We start from the raw sequence: 13,709 nt of genomic DNA, 5'->3' as shown, positions 1-13,709 counted from the left end.
CGCAGCTGATTAGGGTGGGTTGGAACAGCTGGCCTTCACTTCGTGCATGCGTGAACAGCTGGCCTAATTTTAATGGTGAACACTCTCAACACTTGCTATGACTTCCTCATGTTTCTCATAGACCAAGGTATGTCTGTCACAATTCACTAAATTACGTCAATTATTTTAAAAAAAAGTTACAAGAACCACTTCGGGGCCAATAGTGAGTGAAACACCCTGTATATTCTAGTCAGGGAGGTTTTACCACTGTGCAAGTTTTAGGCAAACTTAAGGCCAGATCCAGAGATGTACGCTAACCCGATGGATGCACCATTTCTCCAATGTTTTCTACTCTTAAATATTGTTTTTATCCATGAAGATTAAATACAGACATTATAAATCAGCAACTTTAACCAAACATCAGTTGGAAGTAGGGAGGTCAATCCCAGGATTTGGGGCTAAAAATGGCCGGGATTGGAAGCCTCCAATCCCAATATTGGCCAGAATTGATTTAAATTTTTTTTTTAAATGCCGGGAAGCGCTAAGCAGCTCTCTAGCAGAGTGCTCAGGCGCTGCCCAGCTCCTGCACAGCCCGACGCCGGCTGTACCAGACCCACCTCTCTCCACAGGTCACACTGCACTAGCCCTGCTGCTGTAAGCCCCGTCGGTAAGTAAATGTGGGGACTGGGCGGGGGGCATTTTTTTTTTTTTTTTAAACCAGGTCAATCCCAAGCCTCACTAGTTGGAAGTAGACAGTGAATGACTGCAATGCTGCCAGAACAGGGATTGTGGGCCTCTGGCTCAAACTGTAGCACATCTACATGTTAGTAATGTACTCGCATATAAACCAGCACTAATAATGCAGCTCACCTTAAGTATAGGAACAGGAATGAATACACGGAGAAGAACCACATGAATTGTGAATGGCTGGAAGGCAAGCCATATTCTGTGGTGACTGTTGTGTGTGTACCTGTTAAAAGAAGGATATAAAAAACATAAAAAAGGATTAAGATTAAAACACAACCAGACGCTGGGTACAGACGAACCGGAGGCGAGCAGCCTGCAAATGACAGCGCACCTGTCTCTCCCTTACCTTCACAGGGCCGTGGTTCCCGCACTATATTCTTTATTAACCAGTTTACCCCTTCGTTCATTACCAATCCCCCCAGGAAGGAGATCTGAAATTAAAAATAACAGTGAGAAAATCATCTGGAATGAAAAGATCCTAAGGGGTATATTTACTAACGTGCAGATTTTTAGAAGTGGAGATGTTGCCCATAGCAACTAGAATCTACTTATTTATCTAGCACCTTCTAGAATACGATAGCTAGAATCTGATTGGTTGCTATGGGCAACACGTCCACTCTTGAAAACCAGCACTTTAGTAAATATACCCCTCAAAGGGGGCGATTAAATTCATTGCGATGTGAATAGTGCTGGGATGTTGGTCCCAAAGCTATTACGATTCACTGCAATGTGAAGCCCAACTAGAAGCATTAAGTCAGAGAATGGCCGGTCTCGGGACTTAAGCAGCGTGTTTAGTTGCTAGAACCAGCATTCTTCGACTTAAGCGCCGGCCGCGAGACTGTTAGTGCCGCGTTAATTAGCCTTGCGGCCAGCACTTAAGTCGGAAATCCTTTAGTCGCCTTAACAGCGAGCTAAATTAAACAGCTCCAGCTCCCGGCGCTATCAATAGCGCACTGAACTGATTCTGCCCCATTCCAATTTTTAAAAAAAAAAAGAAAAGAAAAAGAAGCAGTAATATAGAATCGTACTGTGTGAAGCTCTCTCTTGAATATAATTAATGTCACAAAACTGATGAGAATGAAGACTGGTCCAAGGCTGAGGTAGGCCAAGAGCTGCCCGTAAACGTCCCCTGTAACCAGAAGAGCATAAGGCAACAGTAAGTTATCTGTTGAAGCAATGGCGCAACAGGCTTGTTTCTCTTAAAAGCAACATACAAGAATAACATTTTTGTAGATACATGTAATAAATTTAACAAAAAAAAAAAAAAAAAAAAACTTTGTACCAAAAAAATTCATTTATCTGCATTAAGAAAGCGGAAAAGGCCCGTCCTGTTGTTCACTTTGAACTGGGGCACAAAGATGAAATGAAGCAGAATAGTACAACGCTAATCCGACCTTGTCTGCATATCAAAAACTGACTTGTCATCAGTAATTATTACACTTTCACTGTAGAACAAATCCACATGGAGAACGCACAGTGGGCGTTTATCGTCATGGAGAATTCATAATTTAAGAGTACCTGTTATGCAGCCTATTTTGTGAGCTGAACCTATCTTCTGTAGAACGCAGACACCCTAATGAGGCCAATGCATGAATATATCTTACTCGAGTCCCAAAGAGATCCTCCTTGCTGCTAGATTTAACTGGCTAGTTCATACTACTATTTTGTCTCCCAGACAGGGCTGGATCCATTATTAGAATTATCATCCTCTATGTAGAAAAGGAACAATATATTATGCAACATCTACATTAGGTTTCAAATAAACGTCATACATTGATATGAAAGATGGCCCTGCACGCGAGATTACAATACAAGAGGCGTGTGAAAGAACTGATATATAAGATAGCGAAACAAAGTGTTGTGGAAACGCACCTGTTCACTAAAGCCTACCAGCTATGCTCTAACTATTAACTCACGTCTTCCTAGTTTGCTTCAATTAGACTGTAAGGTGTTATGAGCAGGGCACTCCACACTCTTGTTCCCTGCCTGCACTATCCCAGTCTCCAGTGCACCCCCAGTCACAGTCAAGGGATACGGAGAGTTTCTGTCCGCCCTTCCCAGGCCACTCGGTCTCTTGAGTGTTACGGCCATTATCAGTCACTTTTAGGTGGTGCCATGTAAATAAAAATATAATAATGATAATGAAGATGATAACGGCCTTGGCTGGTGGTGATGGGAAGGTGTGGCTACTATAAGGCAGAAGTATTATGCACTCCTTGCTCTTGGGAAGGATTTTGCTCTTGTGCTGCATGTAACTCCTGCGGTTACCTGCCAGCTCGGAGTAGCTCTGGGCCTGGTGTTCTTCTTCGCCATTAAGCAATCCCACGAGTTATGCAGCCAAAGCTCCTAAAATGTACTGCTGATGCCTAATATTTTAAAAGTGATTGCAGATCGCATCCCATCCCTTTGTCCTACATCATTTAGTCCCAAAGCAGTGGCCAGGTCAGTACAACCATGGTTAAAGTAACAGCATAATGTAAACGTGACTATTGTTTTTGCAGTATAGAAGAACCACCTTATGAATAATTAAGGCGCAGAGTTTTGCTGAGCCATTATCATGAAATATTCAAGGAAACCACAGAGCAGAGAAATCCAGATAAAAGCTGCGGTCTAACGCCGAGCGCGGAGGAGGAGTCCGAGCTCTCGGCAAGCAGCAGAGAGGGGGACTTCTCGCCACATTAGCAATGAAATCATCAGCCATTATACATATAGGATTATATGGATAAGATATCATTAACAGCTCATGTATACAGCTCACTAGTAAGCTCTGCCAATAAGCCCCAGAATATAAACAGCCTGATGTGAGCCAGGATGGTAAAATGCATTATTGCATTAATTGCCCTGACTTTCTTCTACTGCAGCTCTGCTAAGTAGTAAAGTATTACGTCCACACGTCATTGCAGACAGCTGACGCTCCTCTAGTGTAGGTGTAATAAGCGGAGGGCTTTGGTATATACGTTTGACATCCAACATTTATTATGTCGATACTGATGTTATGTTAGCACAGTTTTGGTAGTCATTCTGTCCCTAACCCTAATGTTAACACCAACGACGATCCAAGGCCTCGTGGAATGCAGATATTAATACAATTACTTGTCTTCATTCTAGCACCATGCACCTGTTATAACCTGTGCAGTTCCTCTATCCTGCCCGGGGTGTCGCTTCTAGCACACTCTGTTGATGCAACAATCTGCTGAGATAGAGCAGTTTGTGTGCTAGAAGCACCAGAGCAGAGAGCGACACTCCAGGCAGGAAAGAGTAACTGCACAGGTTTTAAACAGGTGTAGGGTGCTAAATTGAAGCCTAATTATGGCATTTTGCAGGTTTCAACATAAATGAAGTTGACATTTTAACCATGTCGACATCATCAGTGTTGACCTTCTGCCATCGACACACTGAGTGGAGACACAGTGACTCCATAGCAAGCTGAGACTGCAGGCATCCAAGTCACTGACACCACAAAGCCTAGGGATCCACCAACCCACAACTTCACCAAACCATCAGCCAATTTCCGGCTGATGTAGACTTGGAAGCATGTTGCCCCAAAAACAGGAATGTAAACAAATAATAAAATAATGACATGCAAAGTTGTGCATCCAGTTCTGCAAGGGTGGCATGCACTAGCTGTACCCCGGGAGAAAATACAAGTATACACTTATACCAGGAGATGAGGCTTGCCAGTGCCAGCAGTATTCAATTGTTATCTCCTGTGGCTGTGACAGATGGGCACCCAACTGGGCAATTCAATAGTTGCTCCATTCGGGCGCGAATAGCAGCTGGACCACACATTTCTGCTTGCGCCCTCTTAAGGTGGGGAGTAGAAATTTGCAATAAGTCCGTTGTTTCTAGGACTTTAGCCAACTTACGCGTCTAAAAATCGGTCGTAACAGTAACGATAAGGCATGGGCACCAAAAAATGACTGAAAATCGCACCCGATCTCCGGTCACTTTAGACGGGGGCGATAAAGCAATTGAATCACACCGTGTCTGAACACATACTGCTTTTATACCGAAATTCCAGGTCTGACCCAGAGGTCGGAACAGGGTTCCAATCCGGATCAGACCCGGGATTTCCCTGGCGTCAACCCAGGATATTCCTGATCCGGCGCCATTCACACCGGAGCCGGGTCTGCAGAGAGCCGGCTTATCCGGCATTGACGTGGATGCTTGGAGATCACATCATCTCCAAGCGCCACTGAAGCCGGCCAATTGGCAAACATGCGGGACGATTCAGATCACAGTGACCCGGATCGCACCATTTACACTGCAGGGTTTCACTGGTTATTCCAGTGTTAAACCCTGCAAGTTACCTGGGTTGGATTGCCGGGTCACTCGACCCGGCAATCCAACCCTTTCCCCTTTTATACCAAGGAGCTATCCGGGTTAACCCTACAATAACGCGGGTTTTAGCTCTGGTGTAAAAGGGGTATTATTCATAAATACTAAAGTTGCATTTACCATTTGAGATACAGTTAAAATACATATGCAAATAAAAAAAATACTAATTAAGTTCTATTAAATACAAGCATCCATTGTTTTCCTCTTTATAAAAAAAAAAATCTAATGGGAATCTGCTATCGTGTTGCAGACTTATTACAAGTATAAAATGAATAGATTGCAGCAGCCACACAATTAATACTGATATCAGTGGGAAGGATCAAAACCCAGTCAGCCAATCAGAAGCAGCTATCAAACATCAGCAGCAGTGACCGTTTTGTACCAAGTGTCGAGCACCCACAAGATCTACGCCTCCTGACGGGCAGGTTTGATGTGGTCTGCAAGGGCCATATTTGAGTGAACACACCCTTATAGTGCCCGGTCTATGCTTTCATACTACCTCCCTCCCCCAATTCCACCTCTCCAAGAGGCAGACTCAATAAGCCACAAAATAGTGCAAGTTTTTACTACTAAACTAGAAACCCGCAGATTTTAAAAGGGAGAAATCGGAGGTTTTAGTCCGCACATCCAGACTAGGTATGAAAAAGTCCTTAGATTATTGTAAAAATGTCAGTACATAGTGCAGTACACCTGGTACACCACTCCGAAGACACAAGTTACAACATATTAATGGTGTTTAATTTATGGCCAATAAGTATATAATTTTCTCTAAAAAGCAGGAAACTGGGTTTGTGGATGTGGGACATTATGTCGATGGTATTGATCGGAAAGGTGTTTTATGTTTTTACTTGCAGATGGGAGTTACAATTGTTTTTTACACAGACTGTACAACTTATGTGGGCCATACATCTACCAGGCAATTGTCTGATCCCAATCAGATGTTATAATTGCCAACAGAGGCATTTAGGGGGCAATTCAATTGAACTGGATGTGAAAAGAGCTGGGAAGGAGTCCCCAGAGCTATTCAATTGTTTCCCTAGCACCTGGCACTTACACAAGAGATGCTGGCTAGCGCCTTAAGCAGGGAGTTCAGGCACGCTAACCAGCATTTCCCAACCTTAAGTGCCAGGTGCGATGTTGTTAGCGCCGCGCTAAGATGAAAAACAGCATCGTGGCCAGCACTTTAAATGGATTTCTGCTCGCACCCTCAGGAGGCTGAATTGAATAGCTCCGGGAACTCCTTCAGCATCACTCTGAATTGAATCGTCCCCTTATCCAAAATACTCTAAACACTTATCTGCTGGAACACAATTGCTGGCTATCATTTTCCTTTATGAATAAAAGTTAGAAAAGTGAACCCTGTAGCACCATATAGCAGCTTCCTATGCTATGCTTATGGCCATTAACAGTCTCATACATTGTCCTGCTATCTTATATGCCACGTTTTAGGGGTTTGGGGTGTTTTCCCCACTTGTATGCATGTCACATAGTTCACACTACGCAGAATTAACGCATGGCATTGCCACAACGCCTGCAACTTGACGTTTCTAACTAAATACATTTTTTTAGGGGGGGGGGGGGCTTATTGAATCCACCCCCAAGTGTAAGGAGTCATAAGGGCAAAATGCATCCATATCTACATATGAATGGATAGGCAAATATATTTGGGAAGCATGAACAGTACAAAAACACGCAATTTGAGCAAAATAGATATGCTTACACCCAACATCAGTCTATCATAAAAAACCACTATCCTCCTAACATGATATCCAGCTGCAGAGAAGCGAGGGGGAAATTCAATTATATTTCGGGGGCACCCAGTCTCCTGTCTACAGTGACCGAGAGCTTTTCAATTGTTTATACTAATGGGAGCAAGTGCCGCAGACACCCATTATTTCTGTTTGCACCCACCTGAGGTGGCAAGCAGAAATTCGCAGAAGTCAGGCGCTTGGGCGGCACTCCCATTACTTTGGCATGGGTTTAAGGTGGATACACACCTAGCAGATATATATGTAGATCGGGTGATCTGCAGATATATCTGTAGATGATGGCCGTTCATATACACTGAACGACCATCATCTTCCAGGCAGCCGCAGGTCCCGGTGGCAGGTCCACCCCCCTCCCGCGGCTACATGTGTACGGGCGCTGGACAGATATGTCTGTAGATATATCATATCTGTCCATCGGCTGTTTAGCACAGCCAATGTGATAGGTCTGTGAACTACATTATTCACAGACCTATCGCTAGTACACACTGGCTGACAGGCACTAGATATATTGGCCGAACAATTGATCAGCCAATATATCTGTCAGTGTGTACCCAGCATTAGCCGCTGTACACGTCTAAACCCAGTGCATTTGGGCATGACATGCGCGATATGTAGTGGGCACCCACAGCACTCCCACATTGGCAAAACAATTAAATATCGCCCGTCGGGCACCCATTACTTACGGGCACGAGAAAACAATTGAATTCCCCCCTAAGAGAGGGAATTAAATAATATTAAATTCTGGCTTTCATTGTTACTTTACGCTACAGATACATATTTTTCATACCATACAAGTATAACAAGAGGTTACAGTGGGGGGAGCCAGTGACTCAGCAACTGATAAGATGCTGGTCAGTATAACAGCCTTTTTCCTACTGTAAGATATCAGAAGTACATGATGATTTATCTATAAACAACAAGCTAAAATACTTTTCTTACAGAGACAGTTCGACAAAGAAAATATGGATTTTAAAAAAAATAAATATAAATATATATATATATATATATATATATATATATATATATAAATAAATTTTAGCATTGGTTTACTAGGTGAAAAAAATCTACCATGCAATCATGGTGGCTCAGTTGTTAACATTGTGGGATATCTGTTTAATTACAACCAATGTGTTATCTGTGTGGAGTCTGCATGTTCTCCCAATGTTTGCATGGGTTCAGTCTGGCTTTATCCTAATGACCAAAAACATACAAATATGTAACTTAACTACTGCAGTTAAGAACCCTTGTGTGTGTCTGTGTGGTACGGAATTTAGATTATAAGCGCCACTTGGACAGAGACTGAGATCAGTGAGGAGTTACTCACTGTAGAGCACTACAAATTACGTAGGTGGTATATAGGAAACATACAGATGTGTCCTCTTGGCGCGCCTTGTCCCGAGAGACTGATAGTGATGGGTGGGTTTTTTTGCCAAAAAATGCATCTAATTCGCAATGCGATGTGACTAGGACGCACCAGGAATCTGCGCTGATTAGTTTGATGTGACACTTGTATATGTGTGTGTGCTTTAGTCTCTCAATCAGCATACAAAGTGCTACGATGCAGGAGACAGAGGGGTGCCAGTGCTACCCATGCTGCACAGTCAGATATTAAAAATGTCTGCAGTGTCCAATCATTATACAGGAGCGAGGTTGGCAGGAATTGTGTGCCTTGCCTGCCAGGCCATTGGGCAGGGTAGCACAGTGCTATCCAGGCCGCACAGTCAGACATTAAAAATGTAGCCCAGGATTTAACATACTACTTACAAAGCAAATAATCATAACTACAGGCATTCATGATGCTTCCTAAGTATTTGCAGCGTAATATATACATAGATTTTATAATCCTAAAGAGCAGAGAGGAGTGCCTTCTGGTCACAATGCATCATGCATGTCTGTATGGTCAGTTATACGCTTGCAGCTGCTATGCAGACAAGTACTTAGGTATTAAACTGCACACATAAAATACACATACTGCACTCCGACCAACGCATAATGCACGTCTGTATGGTCACAGTTATACGCATGCAGCTGCTATGCAGACATACTGCCCTGGAATCAGTGGTATGTTGCATGTCACTCTCTATGGTAATAGCTGTAGGCAAGGCTCTGACTGAACTGATATACAGACAAGTATCAGGAGTATTCTATAACCCTAGCTGTGCTAACAGGGGACTCAGACATACAAAACTCCATTAAGGTACCCTGAGGACAGACTGCAGCACAGACAGACACTCTGAGCACATTATATTGCAGTAACTGGCAGACATGCAGCAGCCATAAACTCACTACGGCCTAAATAATAACATGGACAGGTCTCCATCCCCAGGTAGCCAGACAGTGTACTAGAGACACTACGCGCATGCGCACAACCCCGTCCCACCACTTGGCAGCTATTTCCACTGGCAGTGCGCATGCGCAGAACCCAGGCGGTCCCGTGAAGAGATCACAATCTCGCCATTCGATGTTTCCCCCGCTATTCTCATTCAGCCAGCGGCAGCCACGGCGTGAAAACCGGAAGGACGGTGCTTACCTGCGGGATATTCAACGTGAGTAAGCGAAACTGGGCGCCATTGAGCTGACAGCGAGCACTGTTCCACAGCCGCCATCTTACCCGGATACCGGGCGTTTGGAAACAACCAATTGAGAGGCAGGTAGGAGGAGGGGCCAACCAATGGGAGGGAAATGGTGGCAGACGCGTCAGAGTCAGCCAATAGAAAACCGGAACAGGTACGGGCTCGGACCCAATAACTACAGAGGTGGGGAGACAGGCGACGACAGTACGTAGACGTGTGTTACGCAGCCAATCAGAGGGCAGGGGTTTAGATGCAATAACCAATTGCAGTACGAAGTGCGATTTATTTCAGGCTTAATGGAAATCCACCAATGAGCGTCGAAGCTACAGTGTCCAATCATTATACAGGAGCGAGGTTGGCGGGAATTGTGTGCCTTACCTGCCAGCAGTGCCAGTGCCTGGTGCCAGGCCATTGGGCAGGGTAAGAGGCATTTGCATTGCAGTAATTTGTGTAGTGTATGGGGAATGGCCCTACAAACATTACTACTGTATTCCCAAATACAGTGCCTGTCTTAATTTCATTATAAATGGGCAGATGTACTAAGTTCTGGAAAGTGATAAAGTGGAGAGTGATAAACGACCAGCCAATCAGCTCCTGTCATTTTTCAAACACCGCCTGTAACATGACAGGAGCTGAGTGGCTGGTAGTTTATCACTTTCTAATTTATCACTTTCCAGAGCTTTAGGCATCTCCCCCATAGGGCCGGATTCAATTAGCGGTGAAATCGGACGCTTTTGGTGTCAGCTATAAAATTGCCTGATCTTGCTGGTGAAATTGGACGATTTACAACAAAAAAACACGAAAACGGGAGGTGCGAAAAAAACTGGCGAAATAGGCAAAAAAGTCAGGAAATTGCGTCTGTACCCAAAAAAATGGCTGATGTATATTGGAAATTAATTTAGAAATGTATTATTGGCTGTAATTAAAGTCTTTAGGGCACTTAAATTGCATCGGTTGGCGGTAATTTGCGTATATGGAAAAAAAAATGATAGCAATTTTTTTTACCAGGAAATTACTTTTCACGTAAATTGGCGGTACATTAAAATGGGTGAAATATATTTTCGTGTCGTAAAAGTGCACTTTTAAAGCCGTTAAAAAAATGCCTGCTGCAGCCACGTGCAATGTTTAAAATTGACAACCCCCCTTAAAAACCAGATCCAATACGTTAAACCAATTTTCAGAGTTTTATTTGCACCCAAAATTTGCCCGGTCGTTTTTCGACAAATTACGAAAATCTTTTGGGGTAGTTTATCAATGGGGGGGTGTACAAAGGGTTCTGAAAGAAATCCCCACATTTTTAGGCAAAAATAGGGATTTTGCATTTTTTTTCACCTGGTCTGAGATGGTGAAAACTTTTCGTCTGGTTTTTATTTCGCCCCTCCCGTTTTCACCTGTTTCTATCACCGACGGGGAAATCGACTGATTTCGCCACTAATTGAATGCAGCCCATAGTCTTACAACAAAGTATAAAGGCCAGTTGTGAAATGTTTCTTTCCCTGTTACTACCTATAATAAATATTTGTTAAATATGTATGAATTGGTGTGGTGTGGAAGCACCATCTATTTTTATCCCATACACACCCTAGAGTAACATTTATTTATTTGTTTAAAAAATTCTAAAAGGTGAGTTACTAATCGCTGGCCATTTTAAGAGGAATATGATGGGGTACGAGTGAAAAATAAGGAGAGCCAGGAACTATAGTGCCGCTAATAAGGCAATAAACCCTCCTTCCACATAGGGAGTAATTTAGGAAAAGTCCACTAAATGCGGAACAGAGTGCCCTCCAAACCGCAAGAGATCCAACACAAGGGGGAGGAGCGGGGGGGATATAGGGTCTGATTCAGAGGCGCTCGCAGTGAATCAGGGCGGGCGCTGTTTTATTTTACTTGTGGCCTCCTGGCCGCTCGCATAGCTGTGGGTGACCACCCACAGCTATTGCGAGCGGCCAGGATGATGGTCGCGTTGGTCAACACCATCGGGCTTGCGACGAGACCCTTGTGGTAGGGTCTCGTGGCCGCAAGCCCCAGAGAGCTCCTGGCTCTAATAGAGCCGGAAGCTCTCTCACTGACATCACTGGTGATGTCAGTGGGGCTGCCCACAAACGGCAGGCGTTTGCTTGGGAACACCTCCGTTTGTGAAGCCACCCCTCGGCCACGCCTACAAAACGGGGCGAGCTGTCGATCAACATCGACAGCCGCCCCTTTTGTAGTGAGCCACTGAGCGAGTGCTTTTTGCGCTCACTCCGGGGCTCGCACGTGCGCACTGTGCCACCATCGACACGCTTGCGAGCGGGTCTGAATCAGGCCCATAGTACATAGAGTTCTTGGGACCAAGTACCAGCGATAGTAGATTTTACGAGTGTGTTAATTTATTTTGACACTGATAGAAGTCTCAGAATTATTGCATCTAATTTGGGTCCACTCCTCAATATACTGTTTCTCTCTGAGGAAATCGCTTCTAGCAAAGAAACACGTCAGGGTATTTTATTTACCTGAGGATTGACCAGTGCACTTTTTATTTCCAAGCAGCATTCTGTCATTGAAATTTGGACACTTTAAGAGACACAAACTTTTTTTTAAGCCCAGCATTTTGGGTCACAACCCCCAGTACTCCAAGTAGACCTTATTATATGCAATGATCCAAAACATCGACAGGGTCATCTTTAGAATGTAAGCTCTTGCGAGCAGGGCCCTCTTGTGCTTCTCCTTCCTTTACTTTCATCTACTTCTTAAGGTGCCTACACACTAGGCGATGTGGTTACGATGCGATATCGTGTCCGATTTGCCCTTGAACTCTCCCCAGCAGCTCCCCTGCAGTCGTGGGCACGATTTGGTGTTAAAAACTGTCCAATGTGACAAACGATCTATCGTGCCTCCTAACTATTCCAGTTCATCGTGACTGAGATTGTCAGATCTTGCCTGCAGCAGGCAAGATCTAAAGATGCGATGTACGACCAGCGGGTACGCGCATCGTGATCGTGAGTAAACACTCACGATTAGGACATATTTTACACGATCTCTCGTTCTGATGCGTCGGAATCGAGCGGATCGTGTAAAAAATTGCCTAGTGTGTAGGCACCTTTACTCCCCACTAGGGCACCTAACACTGGGTTGCTTATGGTCTGTCACTTATTTGGGTGTTATGGTCAACAATGTATCAATGTATTTTATCCATGTCCTTGTCCTGCATTGTATTGCACTGTAAGTCACTTTTATGTACTTTGTAAGGCGCTGCGGAACACTTGTGGCGCCATATAAATAAACGATAATAATCTTAGACCACCTTTTTTCCCAGAACTCATGTAGAAGGTTCCATATTTTAAAATAAAGTTTAAACAAAGAAACTACAACAGGTGTTGTCATTGCTTATTCTTAGTTCACATATATATTTTAATATCAAACTGAGAAGTGTAACAAAAATAATAAAAATTTCTATTGAGATTTCACGCAATGGTGATTATTAAAACAATGTTTAATCAATGTATAGTCTATGCGCAGTTTCTGCAGCTGTGTGGATTCGTTTTTTTGCCTGTTGTCGATGTACTATCTTTGCCGCATCAGCTTGGGTTATATGTTTAAATTGACCATAGTTTTATATAAATTATAGTCACAAAAGCATGAGGATGCGAAACACGTGTAAATTGCCTTAACAAGCCAGCCTGCCTTCAGCAGCATCTTTCTGATCTTATTCTCTATTAGTCGTGTACTTAGTATAGCGACTTAGATGCGGCTACTATATTTCATATATAGCCACAGCGTTGCACCAATATGTCGACTAAAGGTGCCTACACACGATGACCCCATTGGTGTCAAGTGATTAGACGGCGCTTGGAGATGATCTCATTACATACCAATTCCTAAATATGGTATGTTCACATTAATCTCTATTATTTAAGCTATAGAAGGATTGTAAACAGGACTGCTCTGGGATGTGTGATTGGCTAGATACCTCATTTCTCCCAAATGATACGTTCTAGGGACTTTCAAATCACACCAGAGCATTGTACAGACTTTAGGTACTATTCTATGATTTTGGAAACCTCTAGCTGTTGTAGAAATATATATATTTTTTTTTCAAAAACAGGTCATCCCATTAGGTCAGACCTCTGTTTAAATACCCCTGCTGTTTTAGGTGACAGTTGAGCAACTTCAAGTACTCTATATGCAGACACAGACAAACACTATATATTAACCAATCTCCTTCTGTAGGTAATTGCATTTCCTGCACACAGGATAGCATAATTGAATGTATATACTAATGAAACTACACAAGACCCCCTCTGGTTTACTAACTATAATTAAA

At 43.5% G+C, this 13,709-nt stretch overlaps 1 protein-coding gene across 1 annotated transcript in view; it reads right to left on the bottom strand.

The window, feature by feature from the left end:
- DOLPP1 (dolichyldiphosphatase 1) overlaps positions 1 to 9,469 on the bottom strand; it is a 35,587-nt gene extending 26,118 nt beyond the window's left edge. The window contains exons 1-4 of the mRNA XM_088453520.1: positions 9,364 to 9,469; positions 1,755 to 1,855; positions 1,073 to 1,157; positions 850 to 949 (exon numbers count right to left, since the gene is read on the bottom strand). Coding sequence (XP_088309646.1) covers positions 850 to 949; positions 1,073 to 1,157; positions 1,755 to 1,855; positions 9,364 to 9,439 — 362 coding nt within the window. The 5' untranslated portion in view covers positions 9,440 to 9,469. The remainder of the gene's footprint in view (positions 1 to 849; positions 950 to 1,072; positions 1,158 to 1,754; positions 1,856 to 9,363) is intronic.
- Positions 9,470 to 13,709: the final 4,240 nt, after the last annotated feature.

This window comes from Taudactylus pleione, unplaced genomic scaffold (genome assembly GCF_031769625.1).
Source record: "Taudactylus pleione unplaced genomic scaffold, aTauple2 ptg000579l, whole genome shotgun sequence".
NCBI lineage: Eukaryota > Metazoa > Chordata > Amphibia > Anura > Myobatrachidae > Taudactylus > Taudactylus pleione.
The sequence above is the reverse complement of the archived record's forward strand: the minus strand, read 5'-3'. Positions and strand labels throughout refer to the sequence as shown.